At 33.9% G+C, this 14,240-nt stretch overlaps 1 protein-coding gene across 4 annotated transcripts in view; it reads right to left on the bottom strand.

The window, feature by feature from the left end:
• Positions 1-14,240, bottom strand: part of drn (zinc finger AN1-type doctor no) — a 64,146-nt gene that overhangs the window by 10,609 nt on the left and 39,297 nt on the right. For all 4 annotated transcript variants that reach the window (XM_089254032.1, XM_089254033.1, XM_089254030.1 and 1 more), the window contains one exon: positions 1,719-1,878. In XM_089254032.1, the coding sequence (XP_089110158.1) occupies positions 1,719-1,878 (160 nt within the window). The remainder of the gene's footprint in view (positions 1-1,718; positions 1,879-14,240) is intronic.

Raw genomic sequence — 14,240 nt, forward strand, 5'->3', positions numbered from 1 at the left:
GTATCTCCCGTAACAAGTGGAGTTAAGCAGAGCCATCTGTAGAAACTACGAACAATTCATAGCAGTTGACAACTCTGTCCACTCAACTTTGGAACATCCTATTGGCTGCGTAACAAAAAAGTTATTTTGTTAAACAACCATGCTGCACTGAGCTAATGATTGCATGAATATGAAATGAAATAATTGTTATGTAACAGTTTCTTCCGCATTCAGTGGGAAAAACTTATTTTCTGGCTGGTCTTTCCCATGGGTTTTTATACCTTGGAAAAAACTTCCCAACCCTGGGTAATGGTATACTGATTCAATGGCAAACAAGCTATAAAAAGAAGACTCGCTATAATGCTTTTGAAAAACCTTTGGAACAGAAAAAGTTAAAGAACTTGTCCATTACACTAATCTATTGTGCCTGTCAACTGTCTATATACTGTAGAAATTTCCAATTATCTAGATTATCATTCAAGGTTAATATGAGACCCCAGCAGCCAAGAAATGAGCAATAAAGTAGAACACTATTGAACACTATCAATAAAATTCTTAGACCTTTGTCTTTGCTTTCATATTGCACAGAAAGAAAGTTTAATTCAAATTTTTGGATAATTCGAATTTTAGGATCCCCCCCCCAAGATTCCTATTCAATTTTAAGTATGAATTACTTATTTAATTAGATCCCCCCCCCCCTAAAGTTTGGATAATTCAAAGTCTGAGTCAGATATGTCAATTGCACACAAAATGTCTCTTTCCTCATAATTACGGCTAACTTTTAGTCATTTTTTTATTTATTACATGGTTTACTGATCTTTTCCAGAGTATAATGTGTAGCCTACATTAAAACATTTAAAAAATTATAATCAACCAAGTCTGAACTTTTATCGTTGTGGCTCTAAATAAGAAATACTGCTTTCATTGTTACTTCCATATACACACTGGCTTTTGTCATTCCGTGGGCAGCTGGAATTCTACTGGATGACTTAATTAGCACCGGCCAATGGCAGATGCCGTTATCTAGGAAATACAAAAGTTTTGTGTGTATGTGGCAATCATCTTATCAACAGAAGTGCTGAAAAATCCTGGTCACTTCTCTGTTAAATTGTCTCTAGCATTATCATTCATTCAATTTTTGGAATATCAATGTGGGTTAGCAACATTTTTCACCATATCCAAAAAAGTTCATGCTTATTCAACAAGCACCTCCTGGGAAAAAATTATAGTTTACTTATGAATGCATTGGCGAAAAAGTATAGAATAAAGTCACATTGAATTTCTCATGAAGAGGATGATAATGAACCTAAAAAAAGCAACAGAAGTCCCTATTCACACACTTGCAGATGCTGTGGGCAGGATAGAAAAGTAAAGGTTTCTGTATCTTTTATTCTCTAAATCCACTTGAAGATTTAGTGCAATGTTTAAAATAAAAATCCAAAAGAAAACAAGTCAAAATTACAATTTTACAAATGAAATAGTTCTTTTGATCGATTACATTTTATGCAAACACCAGTTGCAACAAAAAAGAAACTGGCATAGCAAGTGATGGTATTCAATACATTTTTTATGAGTTTTTCATTTTTGGTGATAGTAGTAATTATCCAATTTATTAATATAGGATAGTTAAACTTTTTTGCTGTCCCCCTTGAGCTTTGAATTAACTGATTGCATTTGATTATGTTAAAAGCAAACTCAACTGTATAATCAAAACTAATATACTATGTAAAAATTCTAACCTGTAAGACCAACTCTTTTTCGACAAACATGACATCTATTTTTCTTTTTAGGGTCTTTTTGAGCTGAATCTTGCTGTGAAGAATCTGATTCAACATTTGGTGTTGTGGAAGTACTAGCACATGGACTTTGTGACTCATCATTTTCAGCTGCATTTGATAGCTACAAAAGAATGAAATTTCACATATTGTAAAAGCAAGAAAAAGATGTCAAACTGTTCGCATCCTTAAATGTTACAAAAGTGACACATTTGAATATTCAATAAGAGCTTAGATATTTCTCCGGGAATGCAGATATTCACCAGAGATGCTGCTCACATGCTATAGCACAGTGTTCCCCAAAATGGGCGATGGGACTATTCAAGGGGGCGATATCAGCTACAGATGCAATTGGGGGGCTACGAATGGGCATAAGGGGGCGATCGGAGAACGAAAGGGAAAAAAGTTTTTGGAAAACTGGGATTCTTTTCCCACGAAAGCCTTCGTAAATATCCGTGCCTATGAGCGAAAAAAAAACTAAGAATATTTGCACACAGTAGTTGTACTTGTTTCATCTGTTAAGGTAGCAGAGCTAAAGTGTTTTTCCCTCCTTGAATATGTGCTGTACATTCCAGATGTATTGTAACTGTAATTGATCGATAAAGCCTTCTGTCGCAGATTTCAACACCATCTGGGAATGACTGGTTTTGCTAATGACTGTTCATTATTGGAACTATCATCACCCAAAAAAGTGCAGCTGGTTTCAGGGCCCCGAGACGAGAGATTCTCTTTTTTTTTCACATTATAAATTCAATACAGATGTGGCCCGCCAAAGAACCTAGCCTCGGGACGATGCGGGTGGGGAGCATGATTTTAGCATCACTGTTCATTCATCTATGGCTATGGTCTTTTTGTATGCTGGTTTTTTTTATTATAAAAAAGCCGCTTAGGAACAAAAAAAAAAAGTCACATATCTAAAGTATTTGTTACACAACGCATGGACCTCCATTTCATGGTTCAAACATGCATATCAGCTTCAGCCACCTCGTTGGGCAATTTGCCTCTTGGGACCTTTTTGTTTGTATTTGTAATTTTGATGGTGTCCGAAATAAATGTAATGCGGAAGATGTTTGATGAATCTACACCGTAAATACAATATATTTTTTCCCCATCAAAATTTTGATGTTACTAAATCCTCTTATATTGACTGATTTCCATAACTTAAGTAAAGCACTTGGGCAGTACTATCTATCAGAGGCGCCGACATGAAAAAAATATTGGAGGGGGAAAGCATAAAGTTGCTTGTCGTCCCGTATACACGAGACTCAAGCGTATACACAAGACAGAGAACGTGCATTGCATTTTATTTTTAGAAATTAATTGCGGGAGGGGGGGGGGGCTAGACTCAGAACCCCCTTAAAAATTTATTGGGGGAGAGGGGCTCAAAAGGCCCCAGCTCCTAGGTTTCGGTACCTATGCCATCTATTAATGCTTATCAAGAGCGCTATCAGTAACCGCACTGATTATGACAATAAGGATAAAAAGGAAATTTTGATACTATCTCCGAAAACAAGCATAGTTTTTCCTTCGAATATTGCACAGAATATACGGATGGGGGATACACGCTCCTTCAGCATCAGATGATAGAAATTTTTTCTCGCGATGGTGTTAGTTCAGTAGAAGTTGGTTATGTAGTGTTTTTCCTTGAAAGAAAACGATGCATTTTCATATGACCTTTCAAGAGTGATTCTACTCAATTTGAAATTGACTCATTTTTAAACATCCTAGTATATTAATAGTATTATGGAATTACCTTTTTAACAATGTAGAATGCAAAAAATCAACGATATTCATTAAAAATACAGAAATAAACACCAAAATATTTCTGGATATTTTTAGTGAACATCGTTGGTTTTTTGCATTCTATATTAATAGTATTACTCAATGATATAATCATATTATCAATCATCTCTCTGAAAGGATTTTTTCTTATTGTATTTTTATGTTTAATTAGCGTGGTTTCATCAGAATTTTTTTCCTTTTAATATGTTTGAGCTGAAAGGGTTGAAATTCATTGCAATCGAACAAGATTTCAGAAGATATGTTTATAAAACAATGGTAAATATTTAGAATAATTGTCATTCAGAATTATATGTGGAAAACAAAAAGAGTCAATTGCAATCCCCCCGATGGTTGCCAATTTTAATCAAGAAAAAAAGAGACCTGCGCTTGAAATAATGTAAAATTACATTTTCTTAAAATATGGACCTATGTAATATCGCAGTAACTTTGGCGATTTGAAAAATAAATGGCAGCCCGACTTAGACACAAAGACATCCTGCGCAAGGCAGGAATTAGGCCTCTGTGATTTGAGTCTAAATATTTCATTTACCCCGCGAATATAATGCCGAGATAATGGTTTGTATGAGAAATTATCTAAATAAAATATCACACAGATGTCTTCTTTTTTTTTATTCGTTTATTATCTTCATTGGCAAGAGACTCCATTTCTCCTATGGAACCGTTCACATCCGAAATAACATGACAGAAAATAAGGTAATATAACAAAAAAAAAAAAAAATACTTGCATTCGAGTTCGTTTCAGAATTTACTTGGATAACAAACCGAAAACACCAGCGAATGTCTCACGAGCTCCCAAGATTGACCATTTCAAAAACAAATTTTTTTACAAACTTTATTGTTGAACATTTTGAGTTCAAATCATTTAGTAGTGTTATTGCTAATCGAAATGAATAATTATGTATCACATTTTATTAAATGACCAATTTTGCTTATTTGAGCAAAGTAGGCCGTGGGCAGAAAGTCCACGTGAAAGACACACTTGATTCTGACCACGGTTTCTGACTTGAATTGATGTTTTTTCTGATGTGCTTATAATTTGGTAATCAACCCAAGTGGGATCCCCAGTCTGCGTTGATAGTGGTTGTATTAATCCTTTGAAGACGGCACCCATAGTGTAACGAAATGCTTTGAGAATTCATGGCGGTTTCCTCCTTATTTGCCTTTATCGTTGGTTCTTTCTTTAATTTATGAGGGAAAGGATTATTACAATTCTTAATTACAAACCTATTTAACCAGTCAAGTGGTTACGACAGTGTTTGCTGCCATATGTAATGTTGCTGCCAACGACGGCATTTGCCGACGCGCCAACTTTTTTTGGTCTTTTTCACCAGTCAAGTGGTTAAGACAGCATTTGCCGTCGCTGATATACGTAATGGTGTTGCTTACGGCAGCATTTGCCGACACGAAGACTTTTCTGTCTTTTTCACAGATATGACGAAATAATAAAAAAAGTCATACATGTGCTGCCATCTCTGTACAGCCATCCTTCTACAAGCTATCTTTCATCAATAGATGGAGTTGACAATTATATTTCAATGTCTGAGATTATTATTACTATCATCTTTGTCATGTTTTGCAAAGCTGCATCCCCATTGCTTTTTTTTTCAGATTCCATTACGAAGATGCATCTGTTTTATTACTCGTATATCTTTAAGCAAAGGTTCAACTACTATGGTTCCACATAAATCCATCAACAACATTTCTTTTAGTCACAGGACATTATGACCGCCCCTCCCCACTTTTGGGGTGTCATATTATGTCTCGACACATTCGAGCTATAAAAAAACATGCTATAAAAAAATATTTTAATATTTCAAACTTCCAAGAAAAGGAAAAAAAGGGAAAAGCGTGTGTATCTTCATAAAAAAGTGGGCACTGCGGGTAACGCTCGGAGAAATTAATTGGACAGTTGACTGGTTAATTGCAAATGTACAAGATTAGTAAAAATCGAATCGACAATTCAAAGACAAAACTAGAATAATTTTTTCGCAGTATTCTAGTGTTTAAAATAAAAACAACGGAACAGCTGGGGCTCATGTCCCACCTCTGATCACATCAACAGGGAAAAGTCATAAAGCCGTAGATTGCCAGGTAAATTTGGTTGCCGACCCATGCTTCAGAGAGTGTGAACACGACTGCGTATTTAGTGCGTTACAACAACACTAATTCTAATTGGATAGCCATGTGCGCATATTTCTAAGACGGTCACTATAAAATCGAAACCGCTGAGTAGTTTGCATCAATTCCATTAAAAATATATATTTCTAATTAAGTTGGGTGCAAGTGGCTTTGTTCAATCTTGAGTAATAAGGATTGGCTGAATTTTATCATCAATGAAGGTTTATACATTCACCGGAACTTATTTCATCAAAACCTTATTTTGTGCTCCATGTCAAAGTAAAACACTCCAACATGTGTTGGTGCAAATAATTTTGTATAAAATAAAATTTCTGGACACCCGATTTCATAGGAGTACATAACACCTGTTAAATGTAGTTTAAATTGTTTCAGGAATGTGTAAGGTGCAAATAAAATAATATTTATTTTTTTATAATATATATAACATGATCATCACATATTCCCAAAAAAAGGGATCCTTACAATCTGCAATGAAATAATCTGTACTGAATGAAAATTGGATACTTTCAGACGTGCCAACTTTTGAAATCCAGAAAACCAGAGATTCTCCCGAGAGGGGTACCCCCCCCCCCCCATAGACTCGATCAAAAAAAAAGTTCATTAAAAAAAAAAAATTCAAATTTTTTTTTTCATAAATTAAGAAAAAGTTATATTATTCCCCCCCCAAGGCAGGTTCAGCATTGCCCCTGAGAATAATATAATTCCATGCTAGTCTTTCCATGCAGAATAGAGAAATCACATCTACATACTGTTTATAAAGTATGCGTTTCCTTTCGTGGATGCTATCAGTGATTGATAATCTTGGGTATATGAATTCTTAAAAGCTTTATATTTAGCTGTATATAGCTTGAAGTTTTTTATTTTCTTTCTGAAGGTGTTTAATCGGAAGAAACAATTTTAAAAAATTCAAATTACAAAGCTGCGGACGAAAAAACGTGTTTACCGTGCGGCTGTTAATGGAATACAATAACGATTATACAGGAATTTCGGCAACCAAGGTCATGCCCCTGATTAATGATTGCCGATAAATACTACGAAAACAAAGTCGCGTATTTGCCAGTTGCTTAAATGCGGTTACAGAGACTTTTTTTTACGGCTGCTTCTCTCGATGGAAATGACTCCTTTATGGGTGTTTTCCCTAACGACGACGGTAACTATTGGCACCATGACAACGTGAAAGCTCGCGTAAAATCTCATTTTTTGCCAAATCCGGAGAAATTTTAACAAATCTGGGGAGCGGGAGGAAGGATGAAAAATCCGGAGTCTTCTGCCTAAATCTGGAGAGTTGGCAGGTCTGTACTTTTCTTTTCAATCTCCAACAATAACAATTATCACATTTACAAGAAAAATTGACAGAAATAGCATTAAAAGACGGTCTGACATTCAAATCTGAAGATGGCTAATTTTCGGGCTGCAAAAGCCAATACTGTACCTGGGAATTTATGGGTATATACAGTGGAACCTCCCACAACCGACACTCCGTTTTTAACGGACATCTCCAGTTACCAAACACTTTTTGAATTAATTCAACAAGACTCCAGATACGAGACTGATTATTTTACTATCCATTAACAGACACTCCTCCTTAACAGCGAAAATTTTCGGTCCTGTGAGTCAGTGCCGTTTTAACGCATGGGCTCCTGAAGAAAAGAGAGGCCTCAGAAAAACGAGTAGTTGAATTTAAGTTGTTTCCCAGGTAGAGCCTCAAAAAAAATCACTTGGCTGGGGGGGATCCACGATGCTCTTAAGACGGCCCTGCCGTGAGTTTCCGTTATTGAGAGGTTCTAATGTAGCTGAACATTTTTCATGTGCGAGACGTTTCGATGCAGTCACAAATCTTTCGACAAAAATCAAAATCACCTACAGATATTCAATTGTGAGGATTTGAGAATGCTTCTTAGTAAAACCAAGCGACAATCATCACACTTAGAAAACATCTATTAATAATGAAATTATTTTTATTAAAACTAAGTAACAATTGTAGTTTTGCGTCTGTTTTTTAAAATAATTTTAACATTAATGGATATTTTTTGTGTGATGCGAATATTACTTTGACCACAATAAATGCATATGTTTTGTGCTATACGCATGTTTATAATTTTATAATTCACAAGTCTAATTTTTTTGTTTTGCAATGAAGTTTACTGTAACTTTTTTTAATTGTAATTATTTTAGAATTTTTAACCTTTTTCATACTAGAAATGTTTCAGGAAAACATTGATGCAAAAAAATTGAAAATTTGTCACTGCATCTTTCGACTTTTTAATGTGAATTTTAACATCTCTTCCAGGGGGGGGGGCGATGAGAAATTTTGTTTTTGAAAAGGGGGCGATGGGCTGAATAAGTTTGGGAAACACTGCTATAGCATGTCAAATATCCAAAAAGGATGCATGCAAATTTTGTTCACGGGTCCCCCATAGGACGCATTTTATCTGAGTTCTGAGGAAAAGGTATGGAGGGGGGAAAACCTGTGTACCAACATTTCCCTCCTCACTCTCCATAGTGATCAAGCTGTCGTGACCTTGAAAAAAATAGTTCCACTGTTTTTGTACTATATGCAGACTTGCCAACCTCTGAAAGAAAAAATCCTACTCTATCCATAAACAGCGTAACACTGCCCGTTTTCCAATTCATGGAAAAAAGGGAGTGTGGGGGTTGGGGGAAACCACATACTAAATATTGATTAGGAAGTTATATAATTACAATCAGAAAAACTTATTCAGGGTGTCTACCAAATACCAAAAGTAAAATTTGGTGACCTTTTCTTATTCGCAGGACTCCCACTCAAAAAATTAGAAAAAGTAGGATGGGGGATGTCACCCACACTTATTGAAAACGCATCTTGCGAATGCAAAACTACTAAACACACTATTGATCAATATTAAGCCGGGTGCACAACAGCTGCATTGCATAGCAATAATAGGCTCAAAACAGAGCAAAATACCCAAAAATATTGAATAGAGCAAGGTGTAACTAATCAAGCAGATTGTTTAGTCGGTTCAATGATTGGCACCAACTGTCGAAATCAGCAGTTTGCCGTCGGAATCGACACGCATCGCCAGACAGGAATGCCCATTAGAAGAAAATGCTGTTAAATAGAATGTGCACGAATGAGCCCATTTCTTACTTCGCATTACAACGTGCAGGTAAAATAAAAAAATTGAAAGAAATGTTTCTTATATACGAGAGCCAAAACCATAGTGTAAGGGTACAAACATAGTCCGGCTGATTTTCCAATTAGGAGGGAAGCACAATTGGGGGTGATAGGGTTTCAGCCCGGGGACCCTAAATTAGGTAATTCTCATTTGTTTTTTCACACTATAAATTCACTACACAGGGGCCCGTAAAAAATTTGTCCTGAGCCCGCCAAAGATCTCAGCTTAGGGGGCCCTACTGCAGGATGTGGGACCACTAGTTCTCAACGTTTGGAATCCTGTGGCACAGTTGATTTCTTTTTCTTGATTGGAGGGCCTGGGCATATACAAGAGTAATGGAAAATAAATGGGTAAAATGAAACAATAAACCACTCACGGCCCAGTTTGGCGGATGCCAGGGCCAGGCGGTTGAGAAACACTGCACTAAACCAACCAAGGGCCCTTCCAAAGGACTGATTTCACATATTCCTTTTCCTATTCACATTTTTCAAAGTCCAATATTAGATGCTTGTTATTTACTCTATCATCATGCCTAGGTGTCTGCTTAGATCACAAGATTGTCACCGCATTCCAATGGTTCTCTTTTGTCAGTTGCCTCCTTTGCGTAATTCATGGTGCATCGACAGTTCCCAAGAAGTTTGACAGATATTTTCATCATATAAAAGAATTACTTTAAAGCATAAATAGGTGCACAAATTAATATTTTCAGCTCACCACAACATTCCTAGAAGCCCCAATGCACACTTTTGGAAATTTTGGAAACACTTGATACTCCTTTAAATTCAATTTTCAATTTTTCAATTTCAATTTTTATTAATATGTTAGATGAATGATAACAATACATTAGGTTAGTGAAAACCACCAAGGAGACACCAAGGTCCCATACTGGTTGTTACAATGAAGTTAATTCAATAACATTTTTTTTTTTTTTTTTATAATATAAATCAAATTTATTGTTATCATATAACAGTACAAAAAGAAAAAATTTACCAAGGAGTCAATCAAAAAATGACCCATTCTGGTAAATGCTAGTAAAGATTAGTATGGAAAACAGAATAGTCAAATAAAAAAAAAAAAATCAAAATTATTCAAATTAAAATAAAAATTAATGGCAACAGAGGAGTGCAATTTAAAAACAGTTCTACATGCTGCAACTAAAAATATAATTTTTTTAGATGTTGGAATGAAAGCAAAAACGACTAGATGCAGCATGTAGTTAAATTAAACTGTTACGTTATTTAAGGATTATATGAGCAAGTGAAAAAAACATTAAAACAAATTTTCTATACCATCTAGTGAGAATATGTATTGCTTGACACACTTTTTAAAGGATGATAAATTAGTATTGTGAGTGATTTCTGGTGGTAATGTATTGTAGAATTTTGGGATAAGGTAAGTAAAATGTTTCTTCAACAGTGTTTTATGAGGCAGCGGAAGTGAATACATATTATTTAATCTATTTGAAGATCGAGATGTATTTAAAGGCAAGGAGAATTGACCTTTGAATAGGAGGAGAATAGATTTATAGAAATATAATTGACGTAATGTAAGTATTCCAAGATGTTGATGAAGTTGTATTGATGGTGTAGTAAAGTTATTTGTGATGATTCTAATTATTCTCTTATGGAGGCTGATTATAGGGTGAAGGGTTGAAAGGTAGTCAGAACCCCAGACAGTTAGACCATATAGTAGGAGTGAGTGAAACAAGGAATAATAAAGGGTTAATAAAAACGACTGATTCAAGTAGGATTTGAGATAGTAAAATTTATAAATTGCTAGTCGTAGTCTTTTTTGCAAGTACTTGATATGACTCTTCCATTTAAGATTGTGATCAATATATACTCCAAGGTATTTAATTGTAGTAACTTGTTCGAGACATGAACAATTACAATCAGAATTAATAGTACAATTGCAATTATGGAAAATTAAATTAGGGTGAAAGTGAGTGTTAGATTGGGAAGAGAAATTTATAAACTTAGTTTTTGATGTATTTATCTGAAGGTCGTTAGCAACAAACCACTTTCGAATTTTAATTAAATCAGTATTGATTAGGTTAGTAAGAGATTGAAAATCATCAGATGAGTAAAGTAATACTGTGTCATCGGCGAAAGTTATGATATTGCCATTTATGTTTAAGTTACATAAATCATTTATGAATATTAAAAATAATAATGGTCCCAATACAGATCCCTGAGGGACGCCTTTCACTATTTCCAATGGGGTGCTAAGGCTATTGTGAATTTTAACTGATTGTGTTCTATGAGTTAAAAAAGAAGCAATTAGATTCAGAGTATTACCTCTGATTCCGATATATGACAACTTATTGAGTAATATATGATGATTCACGCTATCAAATGCTTTTCTTATATCAAGAAATATTGCAATGGTTTTTTTAGATTTATCAATATTTTCAGCGATAAATTTAGTAAATGTTAGTAGAGCAGTTTCTGTGTTTTTATTAGGAAGGAATCCAAACTGGTTGTTAGAAAAGAAACTGAAATGTGACAAGAAAGAAAAAATTCTATTTTTGATAACTGTTTCAAATATTTTTGAGATAGAGGGTAGAACTGAGATTGGTCTGAAGTTGTTAAAATCATTGGGATCTCCAGATTTATAAATAGGTGTTACGATAGCTGATTTTAAAGACCTCGGGAATATATCATTAGCCATACATATATTTATTAAATCTGAGAGTATTCAAAATATTATATGGTAGAATTTTCAAGACCTTGGTATTGATTGTTTCTGCAAAGGATCCAGAAGTGGGTAATTTTTTAATAATTGTCAAGATTTCATCAGCAGTTGTTGGAAAAAGGTATATTGAGTGAGAATTCGATTTCATGTATTGCTTAAAATCTTCATTTATGTTGATATTGAGTGTGGAAATATTAACAAAATGGGAATTGAAGTTTTGAGCCAGAGAAATAGGATCAGAATCGGAGGAAAACAGTTTATTATGACGATCAGTTTTTTTAATTATACCATCAATGAATCTCCAGCGTTTTGTGGGAGTGTTACATTTTGAAAATTGGTAGGAAAAATATTCAAGTTTAGCAGATTTTATTTTGGATTTGACCAGCTTTACAACATTTTTATAGGCTATATTTAATGGGATATCGAATGGAAATTTCAATTATCATACAGTGTAAAATAGTCACTATTTACTGATTTTCGAGATTAAAAACAAAAAATCATGAAAAAAACATCAAAATAGGAAGGGGGGTTGGGGAATGTGATTACACAAACACATATAATACATAAAGTACAAATATATATAAATAATGCAACGGTCACAGGGGGGTGCTTTAGTGATCATAAAAAAAAAAACTATATAAATCAACATATGATTATGTATGAATTGGACTGGCAGAGCAGAGTTGACAGCATGGGTATTTTAATGAATAATTTGACAGCTGGAGGTGAAAAGACAGTAATACACACACAACAGGGAGTGATTGAGATTCCGTGGATGAAATCAGAAATAATTTTCAATATTGAAAATTTGTAGCATGTGTTTTTTTAGGGTTTTTCTGAAAATTGAAAATTAGGGGGACTGTATGAGATCATTTGGAAGGCTATTAAAAAATTTAGGAATGAGAAAGCTAAAATGTTTTTTGAGGATAGTTTTATGAACTAAAGGCATTGAGTAAATAAAATTGTGTCTATTAGATGTTCTTGACGAGTTCAGAGGTAAAGAGAATTGGTTTTTTTTAATTATAAGTATGGATCAGTAAAAGTATAGATGTCTTAAAGGAAGGATGTTTAATTGAAGAAAAAGTTCATTTGTTGGAGTGATGTAATTGCTTGCCAAAATTCTAATAACTTTTTTTTGTAAAGAAATAATGGGTGCAATATTGGTGACATAATCACTTCCCCAGAGTGGCAGGCCATAAAGTAAGTGTGAATGAAACATTGAATAATAATAGGTTAACAAGAAAGATCGGTTTACATATGGTTTCAGGTTGAAGAATTTGTATAAAATGAAACGAAGTTTTGATTTTAAATGATTACAATGAGATATCCATTTTAGATTTTGATCAATATAAATACCTAGATATTTTATAGAGGATATTTGTTGTATACGTTGACAGTCACATGAATTATTACTAGTACAATTTGGTTCATGGAAAATTATGTCATAGTCAATATGTGGAATATTGTGTAAGGAAAAGTTGATAAATTTACTTTTGGAAATATTGATATGAAGATCATTAGCAATAAACCAATTACGAACTGTTAACAGATCGGTATTTATATTGTTGATAAGTGTTGGGTAGGCATCTCCTGAATAAAGAATTACAGTATCATCTGCAAACGTGATGATTTTACCATTGATATTTAAGTTACATAGATCATTGATAAAAATTATAAATAATAATGGTCCTAAATTAGATCCTTGTGGGACTCCTTTGATTATCTTCATGGCCTTACTTAAACAATTATTGCATTTAACTTTTTGAGTTCTATTAGCGAGATAAGAATGGATAAAATTAAAAGTATTTCCACTAATTCCATAGGAGTACAATTTTGAGAGCAAGATTTCATGATTCACTCTTATCAAATGCTTTTCTTATGTCCAGAAAGATACCTATTATTTTTCTAGATTGGTCAATATTCTTGTAGACATATTCAGAAAAGTTTAAAAGAGCAGATTCAGTATTTCTATTTGGTAGGAAACCATGTTGATTATTGGAGAAGAAATTATTGTAATTTAAAAAAGAATAAATCCTAGTTTTAATAAGTGTTTCAATTATTTTCGAGGTAGGTGACAATATTGAGATGGGCCTATAGTTGCTGAGGTTATTCTAATTACCATTTTTAAAAATAAGAATAACTATGACTGATTTGAGTGATTCAGGAAATTCACCCCTTTCAATACAATTATTAATTAGGTCAGCCATTCATTGATACATGCATTCAGGAAAGCTCTTTAGAATTTTAGTAGTCAAGGTATCATAACAAGATGCAGTGTCCTTAAGAGATTTTGCTATTTTGTAAACTTCAGTTCGATCTGTGGGGAGCCAGAAAAATTGATTTGTCACTGCGAGGAATATACTGCTCAAAATTTCCGTATTCGTGGGTTTGTTGTGTAATATTTATGAAATGGTTATTAAAATCATTAGTCAGTACATGCAAATTAGTTTCCGAAGGCAGAGTGTAGTTTTTTTTATCATATCCAAGTATTTTGTTAATTAGTTTCCAACGTTCGGATGATGTAGAGCAATTCAAAAAACAAGTAGAGTAATAATTTTTTTTTGTCGCTCTAATTTGTTTTTTGAGATATGTTGCGATGTTTTTGTAAGCATTCTTGACTATTATGTCAAATGGGTATTTTTTTGTTTTCATCTTGGTTTTTGTTTAATCTTGGTTAAGTCAACTATGTCAGAGG

The sequence above is a fragment of the Pholcus phalangioides genome, unplaced genomic scaffold (genome assembly GCF_987345545.1).
Source record: "Pholcus phalangioides strain wild (caught in Gottingen) unplaced genomic scaffold, Ppha-v1.0 ptg000039l_1, whole genome shotgun sequence".
NCBI lineage: Eukaryota > Metazoa > Arthropoda > Arachnida > Araneae > Pholcidae > Pholcus > Pholcus phalangioides.